The 17,500-nt window shown below is 41.1% G+C and overlaps 2 protein-coding genes across 2 annotated transcripts in view; both read right to left on the reverse strand.

The window, feature by feature from the left end:
- Nucleotides 1–17,500, reverse strand: part of LOC137976656 (uncharacterized) — a 171,668-nt gene that overhangs the window by 122,551 nt on the left and 31,617 nt on the right. The window contains exons 26-40 of the mRNA XM_068824022.1: nt 17,332–17,346; nt 16,181–16,816; nt 15,657–15,710; nt 14,067–14,615; nt 12,801–13,469; nt 12,244–12,273; nt 11,907–12,138; nt 10,574–10,911; nt 8,809–8,829; nt 7,731–8,360; nt 7,336–7,365; nt 5,799–6,340; nt 1,657–1,750; nt 1,286–1,339; nt 130–684 (exon numbers count right to left, since the gene is read on the reverse strand). Of these exons, the coding sequence (XP_068680123.1) occupies nt 130–684; nt 1,286–1,339; nt 1,657–1,750; nt 5,799–6,340; nt 7,336–7,365; nt 7,731–8,360; nt 8,809–8,829; nt 10,574–10,911; nt 11,907–12,138; nt 12,244–12,273; nt 12,801–13,469; nt 14,067–14,615; nt 15,657–15,710; nt 16,181–16,816; nt 17,332–17,346 (4,449 nt within the window). The remainder of the gene's footprint in view (nt 1–129; nt 685–1,285; nt 1,340–1,656; nt 1,751–5,798; nt 6,341–7,335; nt 7,366–7,730; nt 8,361–8,808; nt 8,830–10,573; nt 10,912–11,906; nt 12,139–12,243; nt 12,274–12,800; nt 13,470–14,066; nt 14,616–15,656; nt 15,711–16,180; nt 16,817–17,331; nt 17,347–17,500) is intronic.
- On the reverse strand, nt 2,203–5,278 carry LOC137975274 (vitrin-like). Its single transcript, XM_068822371.1, has 4 exons — nt 5,113–5,278; nt 4,295–4,852; nt 2,775–2,819; nt 2,203–2,258 (listed from the first exon to the last, which is right to left on the reverse strand). Exons 1-4 carry the CDS (start codon nt 5,276–5,278, stop codon nt 2,203–2,205), a joined length of 825 nt encoding a protein of 274 aa, XP_068678472.1.

A 17,500-nucleotide genomic window follows, 5' to 3' on the forward strand; every position in this document is an offset into this window, starting at 1 on the left:
CTCGTAAGAGAAAATAAAATTAAAAAGGATGCATCGAGTTCAATGGAGCTATCTTTTGGCATACAGTGGTTTCACCGGGACGGCGGTCTTGAAAGAATGAATCGACCTGCAAAAACATCGACAACTCACCTGGAGAGTAACAAATCTTGTCCCTTAGTGTTGTGACGATAGTATAAAGCCTTGAAAACCCAACCATAAATATATGTTGCCTGTCAGTTGCAACTTGCAAGAGAGTTCGGCTTTTGACCCTACCAACACCAACCATGAAAATCTCCACACCAGCTTCCTGCAAAGCCACCGCTGGTCGCCGCACTTGATCGAAGGATGTACCAAACGTCAGAACAATCAAAACCCTCCTGCGTCCACACTGCGGCTTTCCACTGAACAGATATTGTTTAGCATAATTAAGAGCACCTCCTAATCGTCTTCTGCCATTAAGTCTCCGTATTCCATTGACTGAGTTGTAGATTTGTCCTGACGTGTAGGATCCAGACATTCCAAGCAATCGGTTGGTGTTATAAGCGTATGAGAGCAAACCAATACGAGCCGCTCCTCTGGAAATTTTAAATACTTGCGCAGTTTTTCTCACGAATTCAATGAGGTACCTATAATTTCTCCTTCCAGTGCTAAAGACGGTGCTTGTTGCTTCAAAAAGGAATCCTAAGTCAATACGAGCTGTGCAAACTGCAAAATTGAGACAGAATGAAATGTCAAGCTAGGAAACTGAAGACGAAAAGTGCTTTCTTTAGGTACAAGTAGAATCAGAGAGATATTTGCACGCGTGTCAACAAATACAATACAAAAAACCTCTTTTCATTGTGAAAGTGCTGACACAGTTTGTGTGCCCTCCGAGAAAAGGTGTTGTTACTGAATCCCCCAACAGGAGCAAGCCCTATATCATTTGCAGCAGACATATTAGCGTCGCGTAAACGAGACACGGCAAAAGCTGCTTGTGAGAAAAGTATGACGTTTCTCTTAATCTAACTTGTTTCTCTCTTTAAGAAAGTTGCCTGTTGCGAGTCACGTTAACAGGCAAGAAATTAGCTATAATTAATCAAGCCCTTTTAGTAAACGCAAAGTACTCATTGTTTTCATTTTGCCTTATGAACAATCGGATTTGTTTTGGCGTCTTGCCATACGTAAATTAAATTTGTAAACAAAGATCCCCTTGCAAGGCTTCTATTCGAAGGGGGTAATCTTTGTAATGCACTTCGGCCATTAGAAAAAAATGAGGTAAGAAAAAGATTTGGAAGCTAAAACAGATTACTTCGTAAAAAAAACTTACTTCTTGGTGCAGGTGTTGGCTTTCTCGTTGGCGTCGGAGTGGTGATAGGTGGCCCTGGAAACAAGTATAGGAAAAACGATTAAAAGTGGAAAAAGCCTGTATGGAATTTCAAAAAGCGGTACAAATAGTGGATTTACAGTTGCTTTCGTCTGAGTGCAAACTGGACACCTTTAAAATGAAACAAGGTTGAAGTTAAGAGGCTCTAAATGACAGACTCTAAACCAAAGTCAGTGCAATTCTCGCTTGGACTCAACGGCTGCTTGCTAATGATGAGTGCATATTGATAAAAGCCGTACTTTTAAAGACCTTGTAAGAAAATTGAGATAGGACGCAGACAAATACCATATCTGTGACAAAACAATACATTTTACCTTTAAGGAAACACTTTTTCTCTGCCTCCTCAATCTGCCTCCTGGAAAGTGCAACACTGTACAACTGCAGACAAAACAGACGTCCTCTAAAGTACTCGCTGCTTCCCTTGTAGCCTCCAAGTCTTATTTCCTGCCTGGTGTCTAATCGTACTTTTCCGATCTTTCGCCTTGCTACAGGCTTTGAATCCACCAAAATGGTCGCCAATTGAGTTGTCCCGTCGTATGTAAAACCAATGTAATTCCAAACCCTGTATTTGATATCACGTACACCTGTAGAAACCTTGTAGGTCTTTGTGCTAGTGCGATCTTCCACTACAACCTGAAGCTCTCGTTCATTTTTCATGCGCATTTGAAATCCTCTGGGCTTCTGATTGTACTTCAGTATGATGCCCCTTTTCCCCTCGTTCTTCAACCATATCAAGACAGTGATGGAATACTTGGCGTCCAGATTGCCAGTGTTGGGGATTTCCACGTAGCTATCTCTCCGACCGTGAAACTGAGTGGAACCGTAACGTCGACCATCAGGGCCTTGAGCGTATGCTACGTTTACAAATGTTGCCTGTGGGTTTCTTGCTCGGCTGATGTCGGTCCGGCCTCTTTTTCTGTCCAAGGGATATACAGCAAGTGTGCTTGGCAGTCTCACTATAGCGCAAATACATAAACAAATAAATAACTTAATTAAAGATTGTCAGGTCATTCTACAACTGGCCCCAGTTGTTCAAAGGATGGATAACGCTATCCGCCGGATAAATCACTATCCGCTGGATAAGTAATAGCAAAACCAATTGCGCTATCCAATAGGCAGTGATTTATCCTGTGGATAGCGTTGTCACCCTTTTGACCAACTGGGGCTTGGTCTGCAAAGATGGCTTTCTTATATGTTCTGGGTTGTGTCACTTTTCTTGACCATTCGCGTAAGGGTGTGGTGGAAAAACACAAAACTTTCAAAGTTATATTCCAAATTCAACTGTTAACTGTCCTCATACATTATCCATGCATTTTCCATACAAGATACAAAGGAAAGTACGCAAAAAGTGGTAAACAAAAGTAATAACGAAAGTTTTACTTCCACGAAATAAAGGAACATTGTATAGGTATGAGAAAAACGTTAGACTCACCTGTTGGTGTTGAAGGTATTGTAATAGGAGGACGAGTTGTGGGCCCTGGAAAATAAAACACGTTAACTCTTTAAGGAACCTCCCTAAAAGGTTTTAGTATACTACTTTTCCCATGCAGATATTTGCACCAAAACGGTCACCAGAAAGCCAACATAGTTTGGTTAGGAAAATGCAATGACATATCAGACAGAAACGAAACGCCATACCCACCTGTTGGCCGCTTAGTAGGGATTGGAGGAACGGTGGGACCTGAAATCATTTAAAACCAAACCTTAGTGACAATCATTTTTACAAGTTTCAATATTTCAGAAACGATCATATCCTGAAATGAAATTTACGGAGCTTTATAAAAAAATAATGATGTCTTCATATTGTTGACAGAAATGCTTGCTTTGTTAGTTTGCTATCCCCGGCACCCTGTTTGTTATTGTGACAGGAAATGTTGCTTGTAACCGAAACTGACTATGAACTTGTAAATAAAGAAATAAGTAAGGAAAACGTAGTTATCAGGCTTTGATCACTGCGACAATTAACATGCGTTCCTTGCGGCCGATGCTCCGGTTTGTTTTTCTAATAGACGGGGAAGGAGACTAAGGCTCAGATTTTGTGTTAAGTTGACGAAACTCGCTAACACTTTGAACAAAGTGGTTCGAATTCACAAAGAAAGATTTCAATACAGCTAAACGCTGTTATTTAATTTCTAAGTCACAAGGCAAACAGAAAATAGTTGGAATTAGCGTGGATTCAAAATTACCGGTTCAGCATAAAATACTGTACAACGAATATATCTTGATGTTGGTAGGCCTTTGAAACCAAATCCTTCACAATACTTTCCTTATTTCAATTAGAACAAAGATGGTAACTTTATCTCCAAATCTAGAAGTGTAAAGAGGAATTCTATATCAAATGAAGCGTGGTAAAAGAACTAAAAATGGGAGGTGGGGAACAAAACCAGGCGAATGAACCTTAGGTCGAAATAGAAGGGAATTTGCAATACCCGACTTCCAAATAACGGGATTCATTAACAATTATTTGCCGAAGGCGAAGTGATTATCGGTGAATATTCACCGAGACGAAGTCGAGGTGAATATTCAACGATAATCACTGAGCCTGAGGCGAATAATTGTTTTAGTATAAATACACAGGTGATTATTTCAAAAAAGAGAAAAAAAAATCATTTCAACGCGAAATCATCTTCACTTACAGTGGCAAAACGACTATTGGAAGCCATTTTGTCCGTCGAGGTAATTATCGGCTGATAATCCGAGATAGCGAGCCAATGAGAGCGTGCGATTTTGTATAATCTCCTGTGTATTTATGCTAAAATGTATTATTTACTGCCAGGAGTAAAAATATTCTAATACCTCTCCTGGCGGAGAACATTAGGGAAATCAGCCAAATAGCAGGAAGTGTATGGATAAGTTGGTATCGCTTTAAACCATTTTTCATTTAACTCTGTTTATTATTCCGATTTTTGTCTATCGATAACTCTTAGGCGTGAGCCCGAATATTTCACTTACCAGGTTTCTGGCATATTTGAGTTTTCAACTTCAACAGCAAGGTTATCAGTGTGCCAAATGACGCTGTCAGCACGTGGTATTGGTCTGTTGCCACCTTTTGCAATTGGCTCAATTTGAACTTCCGACCGAGCCCGATAGTGAAGACTTCAACACCAGCAGCTTTCATTCGGCTTGCAGCTGGACCGACCTTGTCCATAGAAATACCATCTGTTATTAAAGTCAAGACACGCTTTCTTCCGGGGGTTGAACGCCCCTTGAAGAGGTAATCTCGAGTGTAGTCTAATGCTTTTCCGATCCTTGTTCCTCCACGAGGAAATCTGATCCGGCCAATTGCCCGGAGAATTTGAACCTTTGATGAATATCGTCGGAAGCCGAAGATCGGTATCGTGCGAGACGAGAAAAGCACGCACCCCACGCGGGATTTTCCTTGTGATATCTCGAAAAAGCTGACAATCGCCTTTACAAAGTTGAGTATGCGCACGAAGTTTCCTTTCCCCTGATATTCAATGCTTCCTGAGCCGTCGATAAGAAAACCGAGGTCCACTGGAACACTGCACACTAAAGTTAATTTGCAGAGAAAAAATTAACATTAAACACGCATTTACAGAGAACGCATTTGTAGTCTTTATAGTCTTTACCCAACGGATTGTCAACAATTTGACCGTCTTCGCTTTTTTTTTTCACGGCAAAGGCGTAGTTGCATGGATGTGCTGTTACATAACAATGTTCTTTTGATTTCGTAAAGTATTGCTCTGTTACATGGGCGAATCCGGGAACCACTGACAAAGATTAAAGTTATGTTGAAGTTATATACTTACTTCCTGGACGAGGAGGTGACGGCGTATATGGAACTAAAGGCAAAAAAAGCGCAAATACGTATGAGGAACAACTGAAAAACATGAAGGCAAACTGAAGCAGTCGCCAAATGCAACCCGACGAGATTAGGGTGTGGTCCAATCTTAGCGACTCTCGATTAAATTTCATTTCGATCAAAGGGAGCTTGCATAGCAACATTGTCCATCTTCAACCCAAATGCCGTCAACCAACTTTAAATTATCTTGCCCTGTTGGCAAAGAAAGAGAGATGTTGTACTTACCAGATGGTGTGGGTGTGATAACTACGAGAAAAAATAAGAATAAAGTTAACATTTAAATTTCTTCTAATTATTTGAAGCAAAGCTAAACAGGAAATTTGTCTCAGCGGTAGCTAATCTGATTAGTGGTCTTTTGAACAGGGAAGAAAAAGCAAAAGAAAAAAATCCTTCAGCCCATTTGTATTTCAGTGCTCTAAGATGATGAAAATCATTATTACTATAGCTATGGAAAGAAACGTGATCTCATCTACTCTACACATGAAAAAGCACTATATTACTCGAATATGCATTCAATAACAACGTAACACACGTCTTACCCTTTTTGAAGCAGAGCTTTCGAGCTCCTTCAATCTGTTTCGCCGTTAAAGGAACACTGTAAACCTGAAGACACGATATTTTGCCCCGGAAAGCATTTTTATCTCGAACCCTGGCGCCCATTCTCACTGGATAATTCGTGGCTAACTCAAACCGTCCAATGCTTTGGCTGGCAACAGATTTGGAGTTAAGCCACAGATTGGCTACTCCACTGTTGTAATCGTAACTGGCACCGACATAATTCCACGCTCGATAAGTCGGTTTCTTCGCGTAGGTCGCCACCGACGCGGTCCTCCCTTTAGAACGGCGAACAAAACGCACGAAAAGAACCCTGGGACCAACCATCCACAGGTGAACGCCAAAGCCACGCCTATCATAGTGAAATATAGGACCGGATTTCCCGCTGTGGAACACCCAAGCAAGAATAGTCATCGATCGCCGTGTATCAAGTTTGCCATTGTTCGGAAATTCGATGTAGCTGTTTTCCGATCCCGTGAAAAGAGTCGAACCCCCACTACGTCCGTCGGGGCCTGGGGCGGGGCGAACATTTGATGGTATTCCTGGTTGGTTATTGTTTGTAATATCTTTGGTTCCTGAATCCTTGTCGAGTGGAAATATGGCAACAAGAGGAGGTGGTGCTAAAAACAGAAAGAATAAATTAATTGAAATTATCATAACACCAAGCGAGCCCTGCGCCTCGATTAGTTTCTAAGCTGAACAGAACACCATTTCGGGAAGTTTGGTTGAGTGGTAAGGGCAGATGCCCGCACGTTTCTGGCGTAAGCCCCACTGTAACCATCACGGGCAGCCCAAGTTCGGTATGGATGGCCGTAAGAGTAAAGGAATAGCAACCCCGATTATATGTATTTAAACAATAAGAAAAGAAATAACAAGCAAAACGTCTCAATAAAAGCCCTACTTTAGGGTAGTGTTGTGTTCCTTCTTTCCGGCGAAACTATTTTCCACATTTAACGCAATAAAAAGCGAGTTTGGTCATTACCGGGTTAGGAACCGACCCCTTGGTGCCTATAAATAGTAAACTGAATTGTTTCTCGCCGTCTGGGATCTCGTGATGTTCTATTTGTCTCACTGTTTTGTTGATATTGAAAAAACCAAAGCGAAGTAGCAGAAACCCATAAGGGTTGAAACGTGTAACGCGCGTTCACAGCTTCCGAATATTCAGTGCGAACTGATTGGTTGAATGTTTCAGTGCTAAGTACCATATTTGGAAACCCCTCGCTGTTGTTGTTCCAAATATGGTACTTAGCAAATTGAATATTCGGGAGCTTGTTTCTCAGCACACAAGGGGCCGTTACACGTTTCAACCCTTATGAGTTTCTGGAAGTAGTCAAGTGACTACCTCAAAGAGAAGACAGAAACAGAACATGCAACGTGAGATTTATTGTGACAGACAGGGAAGGATGGAGTGGGGAGGGGGAGGGGGGGGTGGAGTGGGGTTTTGACGGTGAGAAAAGTCTGGACAGGAACCATCGGGCATGATGAAGACGGATGACTGACCGAATGACGGAATGGTTTAGTAACACACCACGCGAAATAAAGAGTCCATCACAAGCAATTGCAGTCACAGAAGTGACTGAACACTAAAGTATATCTATTTTTGTTGATAACCTACCGGGAAGTGGCGGAGTTGGAGGAGGTGCACCTTAAAGAAAAATTACAAATATTATTAATGTTACAGCGTTAGGAAAGCTTTAACCTTGGGATTTTTAACTACATGGTGACGATTCAGATCTTTCAAAATGACAGTCGAATCCTTAATATGCTATACCAGTACGGCAAAGCGAAGATATATTTGTAACAAGCCGCTCAAGTATTTCATCTTGGTCTAAGATCTCAAGATGAAGCCCCTGTGAGTATGGTTCCCTTTTCTATTTGGGAATTCAACCTCTTTGGCGCTCTACAAAACAGGCGTATAATAAAACAAAAACGAAAATCGAAGCTTGATACTTTTTTCCTACAAAGGAGTAAAGCCAAAGGGATACAATATTTAGGACTTAACATGCTCACCTCTAAAACAAACGTTCCTTCGCTTGCGTATCTGTAGACCGTTTAGTGGAATATCAAACACCTGCAAGCAAGCAATGCTACCTCGAAAATGTGTGCTGGAACGAGGCCTGCTTCCCATGACAGCAGGATAGTTGGTAGCGAGTCGTAGACCTCTTCCAATGTTCCTCTGGACAAGAGGGGTCGACTCACTCCAAAGAGTAGCCAATCCACTTCTCCCATCGTAACTTGCACCGACGTAGTTCCATGCCCCTGGACGAACACCGGGAGTCCTAAGAACGTAAAAGCCTTTACCAGATCGTCGCACAAACTTCACATACAATGTTCTCTGCCTAATGATCCAAAGGCTAACGCCGGAGCCCTGTGGATTGTAGTAAAATACTGGTCCACCCTTCTCGGGCTTGACCCATGCTAGGATGGTGATAGAATTCCTTGTGTCGATACCTCCGTTGTTTGGGAAAAATGCGTAGCTACCACGCCATCCAGTAAAGTAAAATGAGCCCCTGGGGAAACCATCGGGCCCAGGAGCCAGGCGTACTCCTGTGGTACGTGCAGGCGTGTTTTTTCTTGGACCAACATCGCGTCCTAGCGTTTTGCTGTTGAGAGGGTACAATGCCACAGCACGAGGTGGCCCTGTGGGAATAAAAGGATGTTTCAGAAACCAGAACAAATGATGGTAATGATAATCCTTCGTCATCATCATCTGCGTCCTATGTATAGCGCATATTCTTTTCGGTCACTTTCAAATGTGCATTGCAGAAACAAGCATTCAAATCAAGCACATATAAATGCTTATTAAAACCTAAACTGGTTAAAGGCGGTTAAGGGCAAGAAGTTATTTATTTACAAACCGATGTCGAACAATCAAAGACAAATCCATCCTGTAGTCAAGGCAGGATTGACATCCGAGCATCCGCATGAAAACCCAGCGCCCTGACTACTGTGCCACACCGTCTCCTCGCCGCCTCCCTTATTCGTAGAGGGGACAATTCTTAATGTGAGGAACCGTGGAGCGAAAGGAGATGAACAAACACGAGAAAACTGAGAATAATATAGCTTATTAAAGTCGTTAACAACTTACTTGTTGGCGTCGGAACGGTAGCTGTAAATGAAAAGGAAAAGTACTTTACCAAATGGTCTGGATAGCACGAGTGTTACTAATACTTTAAAAAATACAACCACACTTTTAAATTTACGGAACATGTTTCGATGTTTCAAACATCATCTTCAGCCATAGTAAGTGTAACATTAAAATTTTTACAAGATAATTCGTATATATATATAACTATCAATACAGTGATTGTTTGTAGATTAAATGTTCGTTACAAGTAGGTAAAATTCAAATGAACCAACAATATTATAGAGAACACAACTGACATAACGGTAAAAGTTTAAAAGTGTAATGCTAAACTGACATGATCAACTTGTTTGTTCAGATCGGGTTTCAACCGCTCAATATGGAAGAAGGGGTAGTTTCTAAAGAAACTGTGGTGCTGCGTCGGTGGGGAAGTAGTATACAAAAATTTGGTTTTATCAACGGAGTTGATAATGTAAATTGACTACGGTACAGGGATTCTAAAAGCTCTCCTTGATTTTGAGTTGATAGAAATAAGCAGGATTATCAATAATTTTGAAGCAAGAAACATCTCAATGATCGTGACAATTTTTAGAAAAACTAAGATGCTTGAAAATATGAGAATTTTTATCCCCGAAAAGGTGTTCATTTACACGTGTGTAGAAATGCCCGTTGGTTTCGCCTACATGTTCCATAAAGTCACAAGTGTGGTATTTTTTAAAATATGAAAAGCACTTTAGTAAAGATACATGCTTCCCGACCCAACAAAGCTTTTTTTTTTATTTCTCTCAATTCTTAACTGGGAGATAATAGGACATTTTCTCGCTAATCACGTTTTCATTCCTCATCCGAGGTGTCAATTTCTTGAATGTTTACGCATCCATTCATGCACCATAAAACCCCCCGCAAAGGAGGCAACATTGTAACAGAATCATTGTTTCCGAATTTTATATCTTATTTTTAAGAACACAAAAAGTTGCTTTCCGGGAAGTAAACATGTCTTAAAGTGCTACTATGACCAATAAATCAATTCTTATTTTTCTTTGTATTTCAAAGCTATGTTAACTAAACACTAAGTGGCCCAAGGTTCCAGACTTGATTAAAAAAAGACACCTGTTTATTTTAACTGAAATTTTCCTATTCAATGGTCCGCCATTCTTGAGGGAACGGGATTGAGGTGAAAATGACGTGAAAGACTCGCTTGTGGTGTGTACGCGACTGAGTTAATATGCAGCACAAGAATTTTGGGTTTTCAGACTTTTAAAGTCGCGTTTTACATATATAATAAGCTGCATTTACACACTTTTCTTTAGGGTCCAATTCTCACTCACACTTAACGTAAACATCCTTTGGATAAAACTTAATCAAGGCTCAAAATTATGCCAGTCAGGTGTTAACCAGGCACATCTTCAAAATCTGAACAAAAAACTCACGGACATGATTTTTTTTATCTTGGTAGCACTTTAAAAACATACTTTGCTTCCTTAGCAAATGGAAACGTTTTCCGCAACAATTGTTCCCTTAATTTAAAACAAAGCACGCAATCAGTTCACGGCCTGGAATAAGTGTGCACGCACGTGTGAAGTAATTTTTTGGCACAAGCTGATAACATTAAAAAAAGACCCCGACGTTTGTCTTTCTTCGGAGAAAACAGCACTGTATCTAACTTCTCACGTGCTCCTCAAACTTCCTGCGTGCATCGAGCCTCGACATACGAATGCAAAGCATGAATCAGTTTTTAATTTTCTTTGTTTATAGGGTCAAAGCTTACGTGTTGGCGTCGGTTTAGGAGGCAGACAGATTTTCTCCTTAATAGCTTTGACCACAGTGCCTAGGCGACCAAATCCGGCGGTAAATACATCGACGGGGCTTGAGGCAATTAGTTGTAATTGGCTCCTTCGAAATCTTCGCCCGATACCCAAAGCGAAAACCTGCACACCGCCTCTTCTAAGGCTTAACGCAGGCCGTTGAACACCATCCGAAGACACGCCATCCGTTATAACGAGAAGAGTTCGTTTGCGTCCCCGTATGGTTCGCCCGGGAAGGAACAACGTTTTTGCAGCAAGCAGGGCTCTGCCCATAAATGAGCCTCCCCGCTGATATTGGTAACTATTGGAAAAAAAAAGAGAAGGTTCAACGTTAATTGTTCCTCTGCTCGAAGTGGTATCACAAGTAATCGATTAAGCATAAATGATCTAAGCTGAAATCGCAACAGTTTTAAGTGGAAAGATCTTTACTGAACAATTACTGAATTCAAGTAAACGATCAATGCCACTGAAATTTGGACCCCTCTTTTAAGTGGAGAGATCTTTCTTACTTTAAATTAGAATTAACGTGCACATAAATTATGCTGCTTTAAAATGGAAAGAGCTTTAATAGACTAATTGCTCGGCAACGGGCAATAAGACAACGTACTGAACTTTCGACCTCCATGACACCCGTGGGATGCTCTACACGGATGCTTCACTCTTTACTGAAATTGGAGCCAACGTTTTAAAAAATTGGAAAGATTAGCTTCAACAGCTTTTGCCTAACGGGGTCTTAAAATGAAGACCAGAAAAGCAATTGATAACGCCACGGTCTGATTTTTCTGAAAATAATATAACTGAATAATTGAGAGTTGAAATCCATATCGCGTTAAAATTATTAGGATATCTCAAAGCGCTATAGACAATGCTTATTAAAAACTAACTTACAATATGCATAAGCAAGTAGGCACTAATCACATAGCAGAAAGATAAACTGAAAAAGTGAAGACACTTTGAAGGCCAACTAAAAGAGATAACCTTTTAACTTGCATTTAAAAACAATGACATTTGGATAGGTTCTTCAGATACACAGTGCAGAGGGAAAATCACAGGCGAACATCGTAATAGCAATGTTAAGCCGTGACAACTAAACCTCGTCGTCTCCAGAAGACTTAAGTAGTGGTCGTCGAAATGTCCAGATGTCTTAACGTTATTTTTTTGAATAAAATTAGTGGCCTAAGAAAGCCTCAAGGCGTAGCAAAGTCTATACTGAAAAAAAGGAAGATGGGTGGGGAAGAAATAAAGGATGATGGGAAGGATAGGTGGATGAATATAAGAGAATACTATTCAACACACCCGATGCGTCCAATGGCTCTAACAACCTGCTCTCTTGTGACATAACGGTTAAAGCCAAAAATCAATCGAGACTGAGAATGGAACACCATCACAGCAACTCTTGTCCCACGGGTAGACAATGGGAAGAAGCTGACTAAAGACTTTAAGAACTCGATAACCTTTTGAAAGTTCGTTCGTCCCACACTTCGCGAAGCGTCAATAAGAATACCAAGATCCACGCGAGATCTGCAAACTAAAACGAAAATTACCAGTGACTACACTGTAAATTTCAATGTTATCTAACTCTAAGGCTTATATTACACTCTTGCAGTAAAAACAACAGAAACAGCAGAATCACCTGGCGTTGGAACTGGCGGGATTGGGGGAACTGTTCAAGAAAAACAAATAGCAGAGTTAAGTAACATCTCTAAAATGATTTCACCATAGTTACTCAGTACATAAACCGAGAGAAAATATAGAGGCAGAGAGAGACTGGAGACGCTGGCCCGGATTATGAATGTTATAAAAGTCCTTCAAGCGGAAGCAACAAAATAAATAAATACATTCTCTTGCCCATAGTTGAGTTTTCTCAAGGCTCTAGATCTTTTGTGTGAAAAAGTAAGGAATGGTACTATTAACAGCATTCATGTACAGCTTGTGCAAAACTTCACTATTTCAAACTTTTACTTCACAGTAAATTACTCCGGGAACATGCGAAGATACTTCATGTCAAAAACTAATGCACATATAAAAATGCACATACTTTGATTCGTTTTCGGATAAAGTTCAGAAAAAAGTCCAAGAACGCTGAAAAGTAATATATAACATAATATGCAAGACCAGAAGAAGAACGAAACAAGACAGACAAAGAGACTGACAGAATTTTAGAGCCTTTGAAACGATTGTAAAACTTACTTGCACGGAAGCACTTTTTCTGCTGTGAGACTATCTGGATACGCGTAAGTGCCACATTAAATATCTGCACACACGCCAGTCGTCCACGAAACATGCGACGGTTTCCCGGACTCTTGCCGATGAGGATGGGATATTCTGTGGCCAGTCCATTTCGGAACTTTCCAACATGTTTCTGCGCGACTGGGTAGCTATTGATAAACAAAGTCGCTAAGCCGGTTCGCTGGTCGTAAGTGGCCGCTATGTAGCTCCAAGTGTTCGGTTTGAGCCCGTTACCAATCAATGGCCTTACGCTGCGGCCCGATCTTCCTCGTGGTACCACCCGGAAGTAAAGTTGGGTCAAGCGAGAGAGGCTTAAATCAACGCCTGCTCCTTTGGGATTGAAATGGATTAAAGTTCCGGGAGCTTGACCATAAACCCAACATAACAGAGTCAGCGAGAAACGAGTGTCAAGACAACCGTTGTTCGGAATAAGAACATAGCTCGTTCTTGTCCTTCCCCTAATTCGTTTTACTCCAGGGAAATAGTAAGCTCCCTGTGGATGTTGATCGGGTCCCCTGGTGTAGGAAATCCCTACAAGTCGTGCCGCTGGGTTCTTGTACTGACTGATATCTCGGCTCCCTGCCTCTTTGGAAAACGGGTAGGTTGCAACTGATCCTTTTACTAAAATCACTGAATAAAGGAAACACGATTCACATTTATTGTTAGAATAAATGAAATTTAATACATTCACAATGTTATTTGTTAAGATGTGAAAGAAAGAGGCTCAAACTTAAACCGTATACCGGTTAACATTTTCCAATCATCTCATAAGTGTAAAAGGTGTCTTATTTGGCTAAACCGTCCACCAGCTGGCTCATTTGGTTGACAATTCGACCATTGTGCGGGAGGTCGGAAACCCCGGACGCACCGACGCTTGGTGTCTCACTAAAATTGCTACCTTTGTATTAACACCTGCAAATGGTTTGACTATCAATTCTTCTAGGCAATAGGACTATAAATCGTTGGCCCTGTTTTCACAATCTTTACTGTATAAAACAAGGGATGTTAAAGAAACCACACACTGTTTGGGAAGGGTAGGGGATGGGCGACCCTCACAACCTAGGTTGTGAAACTCAAATAAAGTAAGGTAAGAGGAAAGCTTGAGAGGGAGCTGTAGACGCAATGATTGACTTATCTTCTCATAAAGAAGCGGGCGTCCACGACGTGCATGGTAATAACATGGATAATATAATGAAAACGGTGACAAAAAAAAGATAAGCATCTTACCTGGGGAATAACACATCTTGTCTTTCACAGTTCTGACAATGGTAACCAAACGACGGGCAGTCACAACAAACACGTGATATCGATCGATTGTCACTTTTCTCAGGTAGTTGATACCGACTCTTCCAACACCTACAGAGTAAACTTCCACTCCCAGAGCATGCAAATTCCGAGCAGGAATGACCACATCGTCCCGTGATGTACCAGTAGTGACAAGGACAAGTACCCTTCTACGACCACACCTAGGCTTGCCGGAAAAGAGACTCTGCTTAGCATACAGTAGGGCTTGGCCTGTGTTCCGTCGTGTACCACTCAACTGTCTTAATCTGGCAATTTCCTTGTAGACCTGCACTCGACTGTACGACCGACTAAAGGGAAGCACAAGACGAGGTCTCTCAGCGAACAGCACCAAACCAATTCTTGTCTGTGTCCTCTGAACGTCAAAACGCCTCACTGTTTCCTTTACATATTCAGTTATGCGCACAAACGTAGCTGTACTGACAAGTCTGGATCCGTCGACGAGAAAGCCAAGGTCGATCCGAGCTCTACAAACTGTTGACAAAGCAAGGAGAGACTCAAATAAACACAAGAGCACAATCCCAGTTCCTTCATTTTTTCCTCGTTTGAATTCTTCAAAGCCCTCTTCAGAGAAACGAGAACTCCATCACTGCACTCCATCACTCACAAGAGCTACTTTCACGTGAAAATATGTTTGGCCAATTATACCTAGCGAATCTTTGCTGACGCAATTGTTGACATTTTATCTCATTAACATAGGAGTTTGGTGACAGAAGGCATTACTCTATTCACGGATTGACTTCAAAAGGTAAAAGAACGTGTTGAACTTAGTTGAATTTTCAATTTTCAGCCTTTTGGCTCTGACAACGAGCGAGTTAGAAGCCATCAAAAACTGATAAATTCTTGGGTGGGCAAAAGCGCTAATGAGCCCTCACATTCTTTGTAACATTTCGCATTTTCAAAGCGTCATCACTCAGAGATTATCAAGTAAATTGCGCTCAAAGTTTCAGAAATAGCTCCTTATGCAATGAACCATCAATATTAAACAATGAATTTTTTGTCTGATAGATTGGAAAATGATGGTCTTACGTCAATGAGACAAAAATGTAAACAAAGAATCCCCTATTTCTTGGGGGTACTATCTCCACCTACTTACTTCTTTCTCTCGGATTCCCGTTAAAACAATAGGGAGCTTAAGATCTACGACGACGACGTCGTAGAAAACGCCAGGAAACAATGATATCATTGGTTAAATGAGCATAAATAATCGTGCTGCACGTGCAGCACGGATTTTAGCTCATATTTTTGCGGTTCTCTGCGTGACGACGACGTGCAATCACCAAATTTTAGGTTTTGACGACAACGTTAGCATACAACAGAGAATCTTTCATTCTCTATTTTCAGTCTGAAACCGCTCGTACCAATTTATTTTTAGGATACTTCGCTCACATTGCACGACGTGAACAAGATGGAATAATCGCGGAAGACTTTTACAAGAGCAAAGTTCTATTTTGAGGTGACGTTTTCGTCGACGTCGCCGTTGTAGATCTTAAGATCCCTATGGTCTAAACTTACCTCTCGGAGGCGGCGTTGATGGTGTACTTGGAGGTGGTCTTGTAGGCGTGGGTCCTTTGTGGGTAGGACAAAAAAAAAGAGCTTGGTGATTATAATTTACAAAGTTGGACAGGATGTTGAATGTTTTGGGAATTGAACACAGGAAATTAAAAAATGCCTAACTACAAAATGCTCGTCCGGAAAACTGACACGCCTAGTCAAACTCGAACTGCATTCTTAAAATCTGCAATGTGTCTCGATCAACAGATAAACAATTGTTGTAGTGGCTTTATGTGTGCGAAAAACTGTGAGTGATATTCTACATTTAATTTCTTTGACCTAAACTGAATATTTAACATAATTATTGAAGAAAGATGACTTCACCGTTTTTTGGCATGATGGAAGAATTTTCAATGAGAAATCACTGCATTATTTTGACCAAGTATTGGCATAAACAACATCTCTGTCACAACGATAGAATTGAATGGAATAACAACAACAACAGCAACATACTATTAAACAACGAATGTTACAATCGTACGAACCTGGAAGGAAGCATCTTCTTTTTGCCTCAAACATCTGCCTTTGGGTCAAGGCGACACCATAGAGTTGCAAACAGAAAAGCCTTCCACGGAAATAACTACGACTGCTTTTTGTGGCACCCAATCGAATAGGATAGTTGGTGGAAAGGCGTATCCTACCGAGACGACGCGTTGCTACCGGTTGTGAATTTATCCAAAGTGTACCGATACCTCTTCGATCATCGTAAGTGGCACCAACGTAATTCCAGGCATTGTAACTCAACCTCTTGCTTTTTAAAGGTGTGGTCATGCCTCCACCACGACGGACGAACCGGACGAATAGTTCTCGCGGGCTTGTCGTCAACAAGTGTACGCCAAACCCATTCGGGTTGAAATTGACAACGGTTCCAGACGTTCCCGTATGGAACAGCCAGATCAATATGGTGACGGAGTTTCTCGCGTCCAGGTTTCCCGTATTGGGGATTTCCACGTAGCTGGTACGCCGTCCGTAAAATACAGTTGAACCATCACGGCGACCATCAGGGCCTTGACCGTATCTTACATCTACAAGTCGAGCCCTGGGATTTCGTCTTCGACTTATGTCTTGCCCGTGTCTTGGACGATCCAGTGGATACACAGCGAGGGTTTTTGGTATGGGTACTGTTTTCAAAATACAAACCAAACAACTTAAATTTTAATTCATTTCGGTTTCTCATTGGATTAGTTTATCAGTGTGAGTTTGTTAAGGGGAAGAAGTTTATTTGCTCCATTACGTATTGTAAATATATTACATTTTATATATGCATATATATATATTTATGAATTCTCTCTCTCTTTTTTTCGTTTCTTTTTCTTTTTTTTCTCTTTCCCTACCCCTTTTCCATCCTTTTAGGAATGAAGCTGACCCCCTGAAATAATCTAGAGGCTAGCGAAACCAGGGAGAGATTTGGACCTTACAACTAAATGGGCCATACATTTATTTTTGCAAAACCTTTAACATCCGGAAAACACTATCTGTAGTTGGTTATCTACGTGTCAAGGCTCACAAGTGTTAGAGAGGAAGGGTGTGGCACCTTGGATCTCGATGTGAGAAACGCGCAAAAAACTGCGCTAAGTTTTCTTCCCAAAGAAACTGCGTTGAAATAATAGACTGAGGAAGAAACAAGAATACTTGCCTGTTGGTGATGGTGCTGAGAACAAAATGAGAAGAAACCAATCAATACAACGATATTTAAAATTCAATAAATATCACTGCTGCGTTGGTCCAACGAAATACATCACAAATTGCTTAGCCTGTATCTTAAGCGATTTTTCACATGTTTGTAAAGAAAAGGGTAGGGGCGC

Source organism: Montipora foliosa, chromosome 11 (genome assembly GCF_036669935.1).
Source record: "Montipora foliosa isolate CH-2021 chromosome 11, ASM3666993v2, whole genome shotgun sequence".
Classification (NCBI taxonomy): Eukaryota; Metazoa; Cnidaria; class Anthozoa; order Scleractinia; family Acroporidae; genus Montipora; species Montipora foliosa.

Coding starts and splice junctions, on each gene's coding strand:
- LOC137975274 (XM_068822371.1), bottom strand. CDS start 5,278: ATGAAATTTAATCGAGAGTCGCTAAGATTGGACCACACCCTAATCTCG. Junction 4,853..5,112: donor GTCACCTCCTCGTCCAGGAA/GTAAGTATATAA, acceptor AATTAACTTTAG/TGTGCAGTGTTCCAGTGGAC. Junction 2,259..2,774: donor AATACCTTCAACACCAACAG/GTGAGTCTAACG, acceptor TCCCTTGGACAG/AAAAAGAGGCCGGACCGACA.